Source organism: Ischnura elegans, chromosome 10 (genome assembly GCF_921293095.1).
Source record: "Ischnura elegans chromosome 10, ioIscEleg1.1, whole genome shotgun sequence".
Classification (NCBI taxonomy): Eukaryota; Metazoa; Arthropoda; class Insecta; order Odonata; family Coenagrionidae; genus Ischnura; species Ischnura elegans.
Window position 1 is genome coordinate 104,480,475 of NC_060255.1, and position 16,737 is coordinate 104,497,211.

Consider the following 16,737-nt stretch of genomic DNA (forward strand, 5'->3'; position numbering starts at 1 on the left):
TTATTTAGCATGTTATTAGGTAAATTGAAAAGAAAAAAATATATATTTTCAAGCATTTCTTTACTCGGCCGGTAATGGGTAGAAGATATTTGCTGTTGATGGAAAAGATGCTGGTTTAGAGGCCTGGTCGATTTATGAATTTGCTCATGTGAGTCGTCTTTTTGTGGTGGGCCAGTGCATTTCCACTTCGGACGCATAAAAGGTAGAATTGTCGTTAATTCGTATGGTATAAATTATGTTTAAATGCGTTCTATTAGTCGTATGATAGCCGTTGTATTTCACAAATGTCGTGTTGAAAACTCTGTTATAACCTCATCGATTGTTTTGTTCCGGCATAATACAACCAATAAGATACCAATGGCAATACCATAGGCATAAACTTGGTATGTCCGGCATACATACAGGGATAATTTATATGAATATTAGTGCAGATGCAAATGGTGAGTTTGTGGTAGGATTCAAGCACTTACAATGCAGTACAATTACGCGTAAAGAGTTACTGAATAGCCCTGTAGATAACTAAATGTGTCGTTTCCTTTGTTTCCCACCAGGTGGCTCTGTTATCAACTTGTGCGAATGCATGAACGAAATTAGAACAGGTTCTATTTTCCGTTCACGCGTTCATGCATTTGTACATTTTGGGGTGGTTACACGGTGAATTTTTTCGTTCATTCTCGCGTTCATACATTTAGACATTAACCCGTGCGGGTTAATGCACCGTGTAACCAGGCCTTAAGAGGTATTTTGGCAGTGTTCCTTCCCTCCATAGTGCTCCCTTTCATGAATACGGCCTACTCCCTCTCACTCACATTGCTCTCGAGTTGTTTTCCGACCTAGGGGAAATAGGGAATGGGTAAGAGGCCGCTATTCGTTAGCGAGGAGAATATAAAATTGTAATAATCAGTAGTTTCTTTCATTGCTTCAAAATGAAATTACTCCGTAGTTCTAACTCAATTATTTAACTCGAAGTTTGGTTGGATTGGTGAGGATAGAGATTAAGCCACATGCGTGCGAATTTCAAACGAGGGGGTGAGAAGCCAAAGAAGGGCACAAGTGATTTTTTTCTGGCCGTGTACGAAAATGAGGGAATGAAAACGAACGAGATCGACTGGACAGTATTTAATAGTGCATTTTATTTTCCAATCGGCGTGAGCGCGATTCAAAGGCTCAATCCCGTTGCCCTTTGGCCACCGAGTTTTTGTGTATTCACTCACCCAATTTCTGGACGTAAATCTTTTAAAAATCAATGTGCCCATTGGCTTCACACTTCATATGTTCAGAGTAGAAGAAGCCACTTCTTTTCCCGGGGAAAACCCCATCACCTTGGAGATTCAAAACGGAGGTTAGTTTGTATTTTTTAAGGTGGAATTTATACAGAGGGGATCAGGGTTCGAATCCCGGTCAAGGCGGATGCTTTTTTTCTCTGTGGATCTTTCGCACGATTGTGCATTGCGGGTGACTCCCGTACAAGTTATCACCGTGGCTAGTCCCGGTATACTTTAAACTAGTCTATAGAGCGAACACCTCTTTGTGTTCTATGTCCGGGCATGCTCTTTGGCTGTGGCGCTGTGCGCACGATTTGGACTGCTTGTGGCATCATATGCCCAGCAGCCCAGCAACACCTTGTCCCGAAGTGTCCACAAATATCCACAGGGAAGAATGACGCCTCGGCAGCTCGGATGATTTTTTCTCTGTAAATCTTTCGTACTTAATGGCTACCTCTTACAGGGAATTCCATCAAAACTCCCTCTGTTCTTTAGAATAGGTTTTGCCACCTCTTTTAAATGATTATAAATAAATGCAACGAATATTACTTCCCGAGCAGATTAACCAATTGGTGCCGCGCTATTTTGTTACCATTTTAGCTCTAACGAGAGCATGCGACTAAATATATTGCTCCCTCGCTAAAATTCACCATAATATACCAGGTAAACTCTTTCAACATTATATTTTAATCTTAATTGAATTGGAGTGTAACAAAAAATTCAGGGTAGATCCAGAGGTATTAAGAAATGAATTAATATGAATTTTAATGGCTTATATGGAATAGTTGTAAGGGAAGGGTAATATGAAGGTAGGTTTAGGCTGAGTATTGATTTGACATTAATTCACGTAATGAGTGTATATCCTGGCAGACCACAGTCGACTACATTCCAACGTGTGTATGTTTGCGGCATCTTCACCCATCGCGGCGTCCTTTCCCTCCCTCTGACACGCACGTCAACACAAGAAACTGCAGCTGCGCCGTTTATTTTTTGTGTGTGCGCATGGGGATGTTCCCGAGATATTTTAGGACCGTGCGTTATTCCAAGCTTCCGGCCAGCGGTGGCTTTTTCATGCCCAGGCGCCCGCGTCGTTGTGTCGGAGGAACAAAATCTATGTGTTGCATTGACCTATGTGTTCAATACGTCTGAAGCTCCCACGAAGTGATTTCCTATCGTCGCGACTGCCGTCCCCTCACAAGACGGATGGCTCGGGCTTTGGTATTTGTTAAACGGATTGAAACAGCCTCAAGATCGAAATGGCCCTGCTCTGCCCTGCAAATGATTCTTCCGATGACAAAACAACTTATCCTCACACATTGTCTCAACTATTTCGAGTTGTGGACTTGGGTGAGAAAGTCTCAGATCCAAGATTTTCTCAAATTCGTGTATTTATTTCCATGCAATGCAAAATCAGTCAAGACGGCCTTTTTAATTGGATTTATAAATATAGGATTAAATAATAAAGCACAACAAATAAACAATCAACACTCATTAAATAAACTCAGATATCACGTATTATTTCACTTAAATGACAACCTCACCAATTCGGGGGAGGGGAGGGGGGGAGGTAAAACTGAAGGGGGATTTGGAGAGGAATTGTCTTCCGTCGTGAATATGATGACTCTGATGATGTCATGTCAACAGAAGGAGTTTTGATGGAATTCCATGTAAGAGGTAGCCATTAGGTAACGGATCTCTGAGTCACAGGGGAGCGGTGGTGAGGAAGGTGAAAAGATACCAGTTCAGTGCTTTACAGGAAATTAACAACCACTACCAGTGCCTTAGAGTTTAAAATTTTTGCAAAAAAGTTCGCGAATTTCAAGAAGCAAACATGATAACAGGAGACCAAGGCATGATCACAACGGCCGATGCGGTAAGAGTAAACGATGCGTATAAATTTCAACATTTCGCAAACGAAATTTATGGCTTAGAAGCAATCATTTTTTCCGTCCATCAGATTGATATCTCCAGCTATAGTTTTTGGAAAAAAAATAATCGCTCATTGAGCCACCGTCGTCCCCTTCTCCATCACTTCTTCCCTCGCTTTCCCTATTTATAACTCCCATTCCATTAAAAGCCAAACATGGCGTTACAATGGCTTTCATTGGCCGTGCGTTCTGATTGGCCGAAAGACGATGGTTTGAGCGACGGAAAAAGGGACGTGCCGAGTGGTGGGAAAAGGGATGGGATTCCCATCCCTGGAGCCATCGCGAAAAATGAACATTGCGTGAAACGGTCATTTTCCCGCCATCATTGGAGCGATCGCTGGAGGTATAGCTCGAAAGGGACGGAAAAAATGATCGTGTGGTTCAGGCTTAATTTAAAGGTATTTCTAATTTCCGATGCATGTAAATTAACACTAACTTACCAATATGTGCATATCACCCAACCTCCCCCTAAAGCAAATATCTGGCTACGTGGCTGGCAGTTATCAAAGACATCAAAACATAACTCTGTACTTTAGCATAATGTCGGGCAGCGAGCGCTGCTGCAGTCGAGTTTCTTTTGTTATTTTGAGAAACAATCGAAGCCACCTACTGTGCGAATGGATATCCGTTGGTCCGGGCTTCGATTCTCTATGCAGGGAATGATTCATACCGCATAAAATGGAGTTTAAAGTTGCCATTATTTTCTCGTACTCTATCAGGGATAGTAACAACTTCTTCAGTTCATGTATTACTGCATTTGCTCATGTAGTATTCCATTCGCACTTATTTTTCCCTTTTCAGCGGCGTGCGGTTTAGGTGTGCACATCGCACACGAGGATACGCGGGTCAGCATTGGAGTATTTCCATTGGAAATTGTCAGTGACGCGTGAAACTCAGTTCGCACATTTCCTTCTCTATTTCTGTGATTGGTCGTGTCCTTTCAGTCCCCGCCACACGCTTATAGAGCCGACTTACGAGGCAGTGTGTGTATGTAAATGTGTATTCTTTCCAATCTCACAGATTCATTTTTTCTTCGTCATCACATGTCCGTTTTTATTCTGTTTAAAGTGCTTATTCTAGAATTAAAGTAGTTTAGGATTTCTTTCTAGCATTTTTAAAAATTACCCTTCTTATTGAATTCCCTTGCCATTCTCTGCACCTTTCATGCAGACGTTGTTATCTTGACTTCCTCTTTTCCCTATACTATTATTAATTCCCTTGTTTCCCTATTAATATTAAAGCACCTTTTTATTGGCTCCATATCTCTTTTATTTCGAGGTGAGCCCTACCCTCACCTATCCAAACAAAACGTGGGATTGTGACTCTGATTGAGCGATTCCATATCTTGATACAAAGACCTTTGGTGACTTCCCGGCCACTTCCTGCAGACCCGAGGAGCTGAAGATTTTCGTGGAGGCGGGGGGCTGAAAGTGCCAAAAAATATTACAATAATAGCGAAAATGGCGATTTCTGGATACCTTCCGGCACTATAATTGCTCTGGCTACAAAGCTGTTGAATTTGCTTCCAATCTCATTTATCATTTGAATAGTAGTTGCATGTAAAATTCCTTCGATGTGCTACTCCTATCTCCGCATTTCATCCAACGACAGTTCTGCATTTTCCCGCCAAAGTCGAACTTTCAAACCAAATCATCCGGAGACTTCAACGAGTGAATAAGCTTCCCCTAAGTTACGTAACCCGCCAGACGCTTGTTCATTCAATTTTCCCCACCCCTTCCCAATGGAAATGAAGCTTCAAAATTGTTACGTATGTTGCCAATCTAAATCCCTACTCGGTTAATTATCGTAATACAGCATTTTCCATCAATATCGCCTGGAAAACATTCCAAGCCATAAAAGTCCGAACGGCGATTCGAAGTATATACATATATATTTCTGTGACTGTACATATATACCTTGGGCGGCATCGACGTCCACGGAGGTTAATGGGGGGGCGTTGATACGAGCGTCCGTTGGGCCACGAGTCGAGAGCGCAGTAAATAATAGTTATAGTTTAGGGAACGTATTCTTAATTTTAGGCTAAGTCATGCTTAATCCCCGAGTAAAGATCTAAATTAAAAAACGCTAGCAGTGCTGCAGATTGCTTTGCAGGATGCCTCAGCTGCTGCAGTGAACCCAACCGTGGAAAGTAAAACGATTCCCATTCACCAATATTTTGCCAGACAGGAAAACATTAAAATCCACCGACAGTTGGCTGTATACAATTAGCTAGCTATCTGCAGGCTCGATTAAAATTTATTGCACCAACATTTGAACAGACTAGGAAATAAATGAATTATTATTAGTTTCTATCTCTCTCTCTAAAACACTGTAAAAATAGCGTTTTTCTCTGCAGCATCAACTGCTAAAATCACAAAGCTTAAATCAAATCTTGGACACCGATTGTAATTAAGCGAATACGTTGTTTCTTGGGAAACAGGAGAATACAGTTCCATTATAATAAATTTAATTTGGTATGGTAGCTAGTGTGTTAACTTCACACCTCGTGGGCCCGGGTTCAATTCACGACGGCGGCAGAGCTTTTCAGAGGTTACCTAACACCTGCTTCAACGTTGTGAGGAGGGAACTTCAGGTGCAACACGCAGTCCGTCGGATGGGACGTTAAGGCGTGGTCCCCTTGGTGCCTTTCGTTTAGAACAGGCTAATGCCGACGCCGGGTTTCTCTCATAACAAAGAGCACAAATGACCTCAGCTTTCGGTCACCTCCTCCACACACCGATAATGTAGTTGCTGTCGATTATGTTCACTGCGTGCGCGTTGTTGTTCACCCCCTGCCAAGCACCCTACCACTCGTTCGCTATGATGGCCGTAGGAATGGAATTACCCTTCCCTCCAAGAAGTCTCGCGGCCCACAAAAAAATTTCTCAAACGGAGCAATCTAAAAGTACAATATCCCTCCACAGCCGAACCCCCTGACCACGCCCCCTCTCTCCGGCTGTCACGTGATCTAGATTGCAGTAAAATCCGTTTATAACGCGGATATCGGGGGCTGAGTTTAGAAACGCCTTATTACTCCAAATTTTTTGGAATAAAACGAAAAAACAGATTAAACGAAATTTTACCAAAACATTATTTCCATGACACGGTAAAAAATGTATTCAATGTTTTAAGTTGTCGCCCGTGAAGCACTTTATCGGGAGTAACTTCAACACTCTAATGTGTATTTTCTTTTTGCGCGAATATTGTTGCTACCGCCTTTCTTTGCTCACTTTCATCGCCAATTCTTTCGCTAATTTCTTAACTCTTAGGTAAAACCAAACATAAAAAAGAAAATCCTGGAGGGCCGTAGAAATATTAAGATAGGCATTTGACTTGTTGTGGTGGTGGGAGCGAGGATATAAGTAATTATAAATACTTACTCTATGATATTCAATAGATTAATTATTTTGCGCCAATGAATGTGTTGTGTGTGTAGTGTTGGGTTTGTGTGAACAGAAACTTATATCTAATACAATTTTATTTGACATGAACTTATAAGAATATTTTTAAAATGTTATTTGTTTAATATTATTATTATTTTTTAATACTTGCTTTTCTTTATATATATTTTTTATTGCTTTTCAGTATTATTTTCTTTTTTTATTTTGCAAGTAGCAATTTTTTTATTTTTTCCTTATGAATTGCAATAATTTTTATAGGATATTTTAAAAATTATTTTTAAGGTGAATATGGTTCATCGGTACAGCTGAATCGCGCCTGCGGCGCGTCAAGTAATGATGAAATTAAGGATGTGGATCAATTCCATTGGTTTAAAACACGACTCGCTCATCCGATTTTCAGCTGGAGTTCAAAAGAAATCAAGACCGGCTTCTCCAGTTTTCGTCGTAAAACGATGCCGTTACCTTTCTGTCCAAAATTACGCAGATATTCCAAGTCACCGGCCGACCTCGTGGCCGTGATTTTCATGATAGCTTACGCATTATTCGAATGCTCGTTTGGTGGGTGTGTAGAGCTGCCGTTGTGACGCGGAGGAATCGACTGCATTACGGAGCACGATGGATTGGCTTAATTGCTGCGCTGAGGCTTTGAGACAGAGAGAGATTACGTTGTCGATGGCGTTGCTCGCTTAACGTTGCGCTGAGGATATGTAACGGCGGGGGAATATTTCACCAAAGAGTTGTCCACGAGTTTCCCAGCCTTCATGATCAGGGGCGCAGTTAAATAGGAATTAAGGCTGGGGGGGGGGGGGGGGGTTTGGTGCAACTAATACCGGGGTGTGTGGGGGTGTGGAATACCCTCCAGGATAAGCGGTAGATGCGAGATTAGTAAATTGCGGAATTTTAAGGTAAATGGTTGGAGATGGTGAGTTTTACGGCTTTATGAGGGATATTTTATTAATCCTTACACTATTCTATTAGTAATATCAATCCAATTGAGTAAAATGGATTAAACTTATAAATTTCTCTGAGCTCTGGGGGGGGGGGGGGTTTATCCCCCAAGACCCCCCCCCTCGCTGCGCCACTGACCATGATCATCATTTAAAGGCTTCGGGGGACAGAGGGGGAGCTGCGGTCAATCTGAAACCGCGGTTTATTCGATCGTTTTGTTATCGGTTTTTACTGTAAGTGAATTTCGCCAGGATTCGCGTCTAAAGTTAAGCGAGTACTGTCGGCGTCTAAATGATGTGCCGCTGTACTTTGAAAATTTATATCTGGACTATAGTGCATGCCATAATAATGAATAATGCGTCATTGTAAAGGAAATTTTATTGTCAATTCTGATTTTTTTAGCGATGTAACGATGATCGGATACCTCGGATCCAAATATCCGCGGATGTTGCCCTTCATCGGATCCAAAGTTACGGAAGACATCGGATCTGGATTCGAATTTTTAAATAACAGCTTCAGTGAATGCAACAACCCATAAGGGTGGAAAGAGTTCCGATTCTATCTTCGAATGTGCCGTCGCATGCGATTCTTGTCCTATTCATGAACCGTTTTGTTTGAAAGCTCTCGCAGAGGATACGTAGGAGAATTTCAGCCGTGGAAAATAAAAAAGGCAAAATACGACTGGCACATAGTGTGATTCTTCCTAAGAGATTGAACAACCATCTGGGGAATCTTAACGTCATGAATTTGAAAATGCATTTGGATCCGAAAATATCCGATCCGAAAGATCCGGCTCCGAAAATCAAGGATCCGATCCGAATCCAGATCCGAAAAAATCCTGGATCCGTCCATCCCTATTTTTTATGAAAAATTCAAAGACGTAGACATGCGAGTGCCGTAAATGACTCCGCGCACCATAAAATTAGCCGTCATGTCAACTTCATGAACTTTATAACTCAACCTAGGGAAAAGTACTACGTCTATAACATCCATTTTCCACAATAAGTGCAAGCATTAATTTAGATTAATAAAATGGCTTTTGTGTATTTTTAGAACGCATGTTTTGTTTAAAATAACGGAAATGAGAAAATATTTAAACGTTATTTAGTCCTACAGTTTACCCCGAAAGAAAAAATTAATTAATAGCAAGATAGAGGAGGATGGTGATTATTACATTCGACTACATTACGGGAGGTGTGGCCGAGAAATGAATTAATGAAAACTTTTCGTGCATAATTTCAACTTTTTTTAGCAGCGAAATTTGTTACAACGTGACACAACGCGTTTCGACGCATTGGGTATAATCAGGTTGATTAAATGATAATGCTATTGAATTTCGCAATTAAAAATTGGACAGATCGAGAGAACAGGGCGACGAAGGCGACTCCAATAGGTCATCAAGGGCCACCAATGGTTTTACTTCGGTATTCAAAATTAAAAAATGAGCGACGAAAATTTTGACCAGAATCTTCGACTCCGTTATCACTCTGATTAACCATTGATTCAAAATATATTAACTTTACCTGAAACGCGGATTATGATTGGTTTAAAAAACGTGAACTAAGAACTCTTCATAATAGAAGAATAATTTATTCCATTTGGCCTTACAGTATCCACTTAGGAAACAACGATTAACTAAATAATAAGAATTAGAGCTTAGAACAGAGCATACTGAGAAAGTATAAAGGCCTGGTTACACGATACATTAACACGTACGGCTTACTGTCTAATGTATGAATACGAGAATGAACGCCAAAATGCACCGTGTAACCACCCAACTTGTGCGAATGCATGCACAGAAAAAAGAACCTTTTGTAATTTGGTTCATGCATTCGTAGATGCTCCGTTCTGGTCCACCGAAATAATTCACGCAAACTTACGTGTACTTGCACGTGTTAATGGACAGTGTAACCAGGTCTTAAGAGAAGCGGAAACTTATTTTGCAAAAGAAAATAAAAATGCACTCAATGTGAAATAAGACAGCTATTTACCTATCAGAGCTAAGAGGCAAAGGAAGTACCTTTCATGAAAATAAACGATGAAGTAGAATCTCTGATTTATTGGGGAATGCAATTCAATAATCTTATCCCAAATGTACAAAATTTTTTATGTAGGTATCAGTCCTATCTGGCGGGGAGATGAGATAAGTCATTCGACACTCTGGTCGTAACATGTTTTTTTTAAATCACTATAATTGGGAACGAACGCATCAGATATGCAAGTTCAAGGTTTTTAACAAGACCAGACAGAAACTAGTGGGCATTTTCTTTTCGATTTGACCTTCAGCCATGCAAGATGGGTAAAGTAAGGGGAAATATATTACCTTTTTTAGTTGAGGATGAATTTTACATGCATGTTTAAAGATTGTTGACGTTTCCTTTCGTAGGTTATCCGTCAAATCGTTACGCACCAGACAGCAATGGTCGTAATGGGGAGAAAAAGTGAGGATATAGTTGCTTATGAGTGTGGTACGCATCGTAATAGGTTTTTGTGAATTTTGAGCTGATAGAGGGCCATATTAACCCTACCATACGGAACAACTACATGATCTCTCCGAGATAAGTATAACATATCATAGTAATATCAAGATTTTTAACGACATGAAAGTACAGTATTTCACCTTTAGCAACAACTAGCTCCGAGTAAATCGTTCTCGTTTATATTCCTGAGTAATTTTGGATTAAATAGGAGTTTAGCCTTAGTTTTATTGCGATTAAGTATACATTTTTGTTAATGGTCCATGAGTTGATAGCGATGACTTCTTGGTTTACTTTCTAGATAACATCGACCAACCTTTTTGTCTGACAGTGGCGTCAGATCGTCAAACGTGAGATCGCCAGCGTAAAATACGTATTCACAATTAGTAATGCATTACGATAGGTCAAGGAGGTACACAAAATACAATGGGCCAAGCACTGAGCCCTGAGGAACTCCATGGTGAAGTTTAGTCCATTTGGCTGTATTGTCATTCAAGCCATTGACTGTTTTCGGTTGTTGAAATATGAATTGAAATAGTGCAGGGAAGAACAAGAACATCGAGATCTTTCATTTTTGAAGGAGCAGAGCTTCGTTAACTAGACCAAAAGAGTCTGTGTGTTCAATAGAACAGGAATAGTTTATTTATTGTTGATTCCATGAAGTATATCGCCAATGGCGTAAAGCAATGCAGACTGAGTAGAATTTTTTTACAGAAATCATATTGGTCGGAGTCATTCAAGGTGTTTTGGGTCGTGTATTCGGTGACCTGGCAGGGATATTCCAATAATCGTATGGCCGGGCCATAAGTCGAAATCGACCATAACTACGGCCTCGGGACATCCGTATGGCTTCGAGCGATTCTCCTCTGAGAGAAAGACCATAAGTCGGGCGGTAGCTATGGCCTAAATGCCGTAATATTATGGCCTGCCTAGGAGGCCATCATAACACTGGCCATACGAAATAAAATTGCAGGCCTAGGGAGTTATAAAGAAATTTACGAAGTGCAATCGATTATATAGCGATTGTTTCAAGAAATTAACGAATATTGCGCGGAAGCACATGCGAATTCAACAGGAACTGGCTAGATATACAAAAGAAAGACGTCGAATTCATCTGGAAAGGAGGAGTATAAGGGACACGTGTCATCCGGTCGCATGTGATGATAATATTTTCACAAAGTATTTCCGCGCGTCAAAAGAAGTTGTTAATTACCATTTAGGTGGATATAGTGGATGAACATAGTGTTTGATTATAGTTAAATTAAAGTAATGAATACTTTTTAAATGGATGCTCCGTTAAAGTGAACGGAGGAACGGCCTTTTATTTGCTTTGAGTGCTACATTTGCTAACAGATTTTTTACTTATATGTTTCAACAAGCTGTAGGTAACTTGAAATATCCGCTATGAAATGTTTAATATTTTAAGTTTCTCGTTGCATTACGGTTCACGAGGGAGGATATCAAAGAAACGTAGGGTAAGACATTTTTTGGCAGTAACTCAATCTTCAGTAAGTCGATGCGTAAAGGAGAAATGCCGTCCACAAATCAAGGAAAGAATGAAAATTTCAAATTAATGTTATAATTTTATACAGCTACCTAATGGTAAACCTCTGATAATAAAATTCGTAAATGAAACTTAAATTTCAATTTGATCTTTAGATATCGTGCATTGGCTTGATTTCTAAGGCTTTTGGGACTAACTGATTGCACCTATGAGACAATAGTTACACCATTGGAAGGAGAGGAAGGGGGTTAGAACTAAAACGGGCTCTCACGTCCTTACTCTATTCATTACATGCAAAATTCACGATTTTTTTTAAATTACTGTACGGTTCAAATCGTGCAAACATTTCTTCTGCTTCTTCTCGGTCGTGATTTTCGCTCGTCACTTTTTACGAAGCTCTCCAGCGTCTGCTACCAGACCAGTGTTATAAGAAAATCCAAATTTATTCTTTAATAAGAGTCCATTTCGTTTAAGGACCATAGAATTATTAATTTTATCTCTACGTTGGAACAAACCACCTTCTAAAAAATGACCAATGTTTAAAAAAAGTGAACCAAACTTATAATACCAATTATAATTTTCATGCAGAAAGGGCGTTAAAACTTTTGGCCGGGCCTTACGGTATGGCCCCTCGAGAGTGGAATCGGTATAGGGCGTAATTTCGGGCCAGGCCATACGAAAATTACGGCTGGCCGTAAGTATGGCCGAGGATTCTCCTCTCTGGTATGGCCTAGTTCAGCAGAATAGTCTTGATTGTGGAAAACGATCCTTGGTAGGCATTTTGAGAGGGAGAACGATAATCCATGAGGACATATTATTTTTTTAAATCTCTTTAATGGGTGTGATAATAGAATCTTATTGATAATAGAATAGAATTTCTAAATTTTGGGTAAATCAGCCGACATGAAGAGGAAATTAAAGATATCGAGTTTCACCGGCGAAGTGCTGATGACGAAAAATATGGGAAATTGGTGTAGCGACTCTATTAAGTCATTTTTGACTCATTGTGAGGGATTGTATGTGATATTTCCCGGACAATTAATTTTCTTCAATTTTTTCCTACCCTGAAAATTTGTTGGCCAATAAATCTTTATTTAATATCCTATTGAATACTTAAATTATTTATTCAAAAATGCCTTCATCCATCTAACGTTTTAATGAACTCTTTTCGATTAACTGAAAGACGTAGTCCACAGCTGATGGAGAAGGGAAGAAAATGTGTACATTATTTTCTTTTTCGCCGTTTGTTTGACCATCAAATTGCCGCATTAATGAGTTTTATTGGCTAACAAGAAGAGGTCGTGGTTGGCTCATGGCAGAGGAAAGACAACAGGTAGTGTAGACCTGGGATTGAGAGGACATTTTCACCATCAAAATAATGTTTTTGGCCTCTTTTTGGCCTTGGAGTTATCCTTAGGAAGCTTATTAAAGTTAAGAAATAAATTCATTAACAAAGACATTCATAGCAAGCAGACACAGAAGTTAATGCTGGAGGAGAAGCATTGGAGGCGCAGGACGAGTTTGTTTATCTGGGAAGCAAATAACGAATAATAAACCATGCCAAGTGAGGTAAACTCCTTCTAATTAATCACCAGCAACATTAGATTAGGGATTTGGAAATTGCTAGCGAGGACTTTGGTGAGGAGTGTCCTGCAGGAGAGACAGTAGCGGATACAGAAAAAACTCAAGAGGGAGCGCAAAAGATACCTTGAGTTACATTTACTTTCATCGTAATAAAAAATAATCAAGTCACATGCAAAGTTTAAGAAGGTTTTAATTAAAGTGATTATGCAAAAACACAAGACAATGCCATCTTATGATATAAAACAGTTACAATTGTGGTTCTGCAATGTTTGGCTGTAAGGGCGGCCCCCCTGCGCCCCCCATCTGCATCCGCCACTGAGCAGAGACGCCGAACGAGGGGGAAAATCGGGGAAAGACGCATTTGGAGCTTAGCGGGCGATCTGCCTCGAGAGGTTTGCTCGGGTCAGAGCGCAAATAGGCCCAAATGGACGCACTGACCCGGTGGACGACCCGGGAAAACTTTTAGAAAGGGAAAGATTGTGGGATAGGTAAAACATTGAAGGAATGCCTGAATTGGGCATTTTCTCCGACACGAATGCTTACTTGAAACCGTACTAGAGGGTAGGACGCAGATAGGACAACTACATAGGCTACATCAGGGTGAAGGACGACGCCAATCAAGGCTGCTTTGCATGGGGCACGTAATTGCATAGCACAAAATGCTTTTTCCTCAATCTGACGTGCAATTGCACGAATGCGTGAAAAGAAATAGAGAGGGGTCATTTTTCCATCTAGCACACCTGCATTCTTGCGGGCGTTTTAGCAATTCACCCCTTCTCACGAAGCAATTTGAAATGCGCTCTCGCTCATACGTCAGATTGTGCAATGACAGGCCCCGCGTGTCAAACATTCGAGGAAGTGAATATATTGGCCCAAGATCGGGTAGATGGAAGACTGCTGCGGACCAAAGCAAGGATATTAACCAGGGAGGATATGCCCTTACATTGATTCGCTTGATCCGTTTCATGTTGTCCTTCCAGATTGAAGATGTAAGCAGATACTGGCGACCATCTGTTCCGTTCGTTCACCCACGCGATTGCGAAGTCGGCCGCCAGGGGGACTAGCATCGCGTCGTGTGGGCGCTCCCGCTGTTTGTTGGCTGTGTCGCGTGGGCGGAGGGGAGGGAGACGGCGGCGGACAAGATGGCAGACCCAGGGGCGAGAGGGGAAGTTGTTGTAGCAGCCAGCCAGCTCCTCGACGGCAGCAGTGTGTTTGCGTCCTTCGCCGTGGACGGAGGGAGGAGGCCGCTAAGGTTGTGCGTTGTTGTGTGCGCTGTGGTTTGCAGTCCGCCTTGCTCGCTGTTTGTGCCGTGTACAGTGCAGTGCTTGTGTTTGTTTGCCGTGTGGATACAATAGCATGCGATATGTGTCGGCCATGAGAGAGGGCGTGGCTGGCGGAAGTCGCTTGGACGATTCTTCGGACGATGAAGGATCGCTCAGCTGGGAGGATTTCTTCGGTGAGTCTGAACATTCCAACCCACACTCCAGCGGCTCAGCGCAGCGGATGTCGCGTTCACACGACACTCGCTCTGCTCTTTATTCGCTTTCAGGTTCGGCCTATTATTTTTTGTCCTCTGGCCGTTCTGTTGGCCCCGGAACGTCGCGATCTCGTCAAATGATTTCCGTCATCGAGCACAGAACAATCGCGGTTCATGTCAGTATCGAGTACTGAGTTGCGATTACTTTGTGCATGCGATATTCACTTCCGATAATGATTCTTAAACTCACTATTCTCAGCTTTATCTACTTCCCTGGACAATCCCTTCTTCTCCAGTTTCCTAGGTGTATTTAATTATTTCTTATCTTGCGATGGTACCGGCGATACATCCAAACGATTCCTTGTACTCGCAAGTACTCAATTCTTCACTTTCGAAGTAGGTATCTTTGTTTATCTGAATAAGCGAGTACCGATTTATTTGATGCGATTGCGGACGCTTTGACCGATCTGTTGTAAGTGTGTCCGACATGGACCGCGGCGTTTCGTAATGACGTTGGTCTTTGTTTCAGATGCGTCTGGAATGGCGCGTTCCTGGAATGACAGCCCCCCTCCCTCCCTCTCGCTGAAGTCTGGAGTATGAGTGTACACCTGCCCGATGAAACCTTTTTCTCTTTGCGCTGCCGAATGAAACACTCGTAGAACATACAATTATTCTTCGTTCTGCCATAAATTAGTCACCTGGCGCCTTAAACTTCTTTACAACGGACATGCAACTGCCATTGGGAGTGTCATTATGTACTTGCCTTTAAGCCTCTCAGAGACAACTCAGTACAGTTTGACAGGGCGTAGTTTCACGCACGTCTCTCGAATGTCGTAACGCTATACGGTCTCCTGAAATAAAAAAGCAAAGCTTTCTTTTACCATAAGAGACGCGTGTTTTGTCTTGTGGCCAAATGTTTGTTTTCCTCATATATAAATAATGCAGACCAATATATGACTAAATATATTGAAAGGAAAATACTTACGAGGTTTCATTTGCCGGATGAAATAGCCTTCGGATACTTAATAAAAATAATTTCGTCTTTACTATTCAAGCGAATTTAGGACGACATTATCCTCTCTTACAATTTACTTTATTGACATTCACAAGCATCCATGCCCTGGGTGACGGTCAAGCCACCCAGGCGGAATTCGAACCCGCGACCTCTAGGTTAGCTGTCGGGGACTTTACCCCTGCGTCACCGAGGCCGTCTTAAGTCATATTCTGCTCGCAAATACCCTGAAATTACTACTGTCAGAGTACGATGTAGATGCGGATATTCCCAATGTAAAACCTCGAAGTGTAGGTGGTGAATGGGAAATAAACTGAATATGAGCACTCCCCACATCCATGTGAATATATTGATGGGATGCCTGAATCAGGTACTGCACCTGATATTTATAAGTTAGTGACACTCGGTTTGCTCTTGAAAACAAATAAATTGGAGAAATGCTGAAAGTTTTTTATGATTGGATATAAAAACATTCTGAAAAATCGAACCCGTAAATGTTAAGGTTACCTGTGGTTTAGTGTCGGGTGAACTTTCTTACCCAGACCAAGATAAGGGTTACATCGTCACTGCCTGAGGTAATTGTCCATCCATGTTTGTGTAGAAATATCCGATCCCTCGATATTTCCGAACACGGTCGGTGGATGGAGCGACTCGATGGATGGCGCGTGGATCCATCTTTCGAATCGCATCAGCCGACAATGTCCGTGCGATATAATCTTCGCTTCGGCCACTTCCGCCCCTTGGCGACGCGATCATCCGCATCAACAACGAGCTAGGAGCTGTCTGTCGCCACCGCTTGTTGATCCGCCGCCAGACGCAGCCTGCCCAGTGCTAAGAGCAGCGCCGGGTAAACGGAGAGGGTCCCTTGAAATAATTATACAGCCACTACTATCAGGGGCGTGGATATAAGTGAGGTTCAGGGGTTTTACCACCCCTCCCCCCACGAAATGAAGAAGAGTTGTAGCATTGAAGTACTTTACTACCCGCCGCTGGGAGCAATCGATGTACTGTCAATCGTCTTCTAGTACCATCCTATTCATTTTAATTTCAAATTTATTTTCAGTGTATAATGCAATAAGGTTTGCTTATTTTTTATTATAACTTAGGTTCACCTTACCTTACCCACACCTTCCGACGACGT

The 16,737-nt window shown here is 41.6% G+C and overlaps 1 protein-coding gene across 1 annotated transcript in view; it reads left to right on the plus strand.

Moving 5' to 3' along the window:
• Positions 1–14,296: 14,296 nt before the first annotated feature.
• Positions 14,297–16,737, plus strand: part of LOC124166600 — a 102,397-nt gene continuing 99,956 nt past the window's right edge. Inside the window, exon 1 of the mRNA XM_046544192.1 lies at positions 14,297–14,563. Within this exon, the coding sequence (XP_046400148.1) occupies positions 14,464–14,563 (100 nt within the window). The 5' untranslated portion in view covers positions 14,297–14,463. The remainder of the gene's footprint in view (positions 14,564–16,737) is intronic.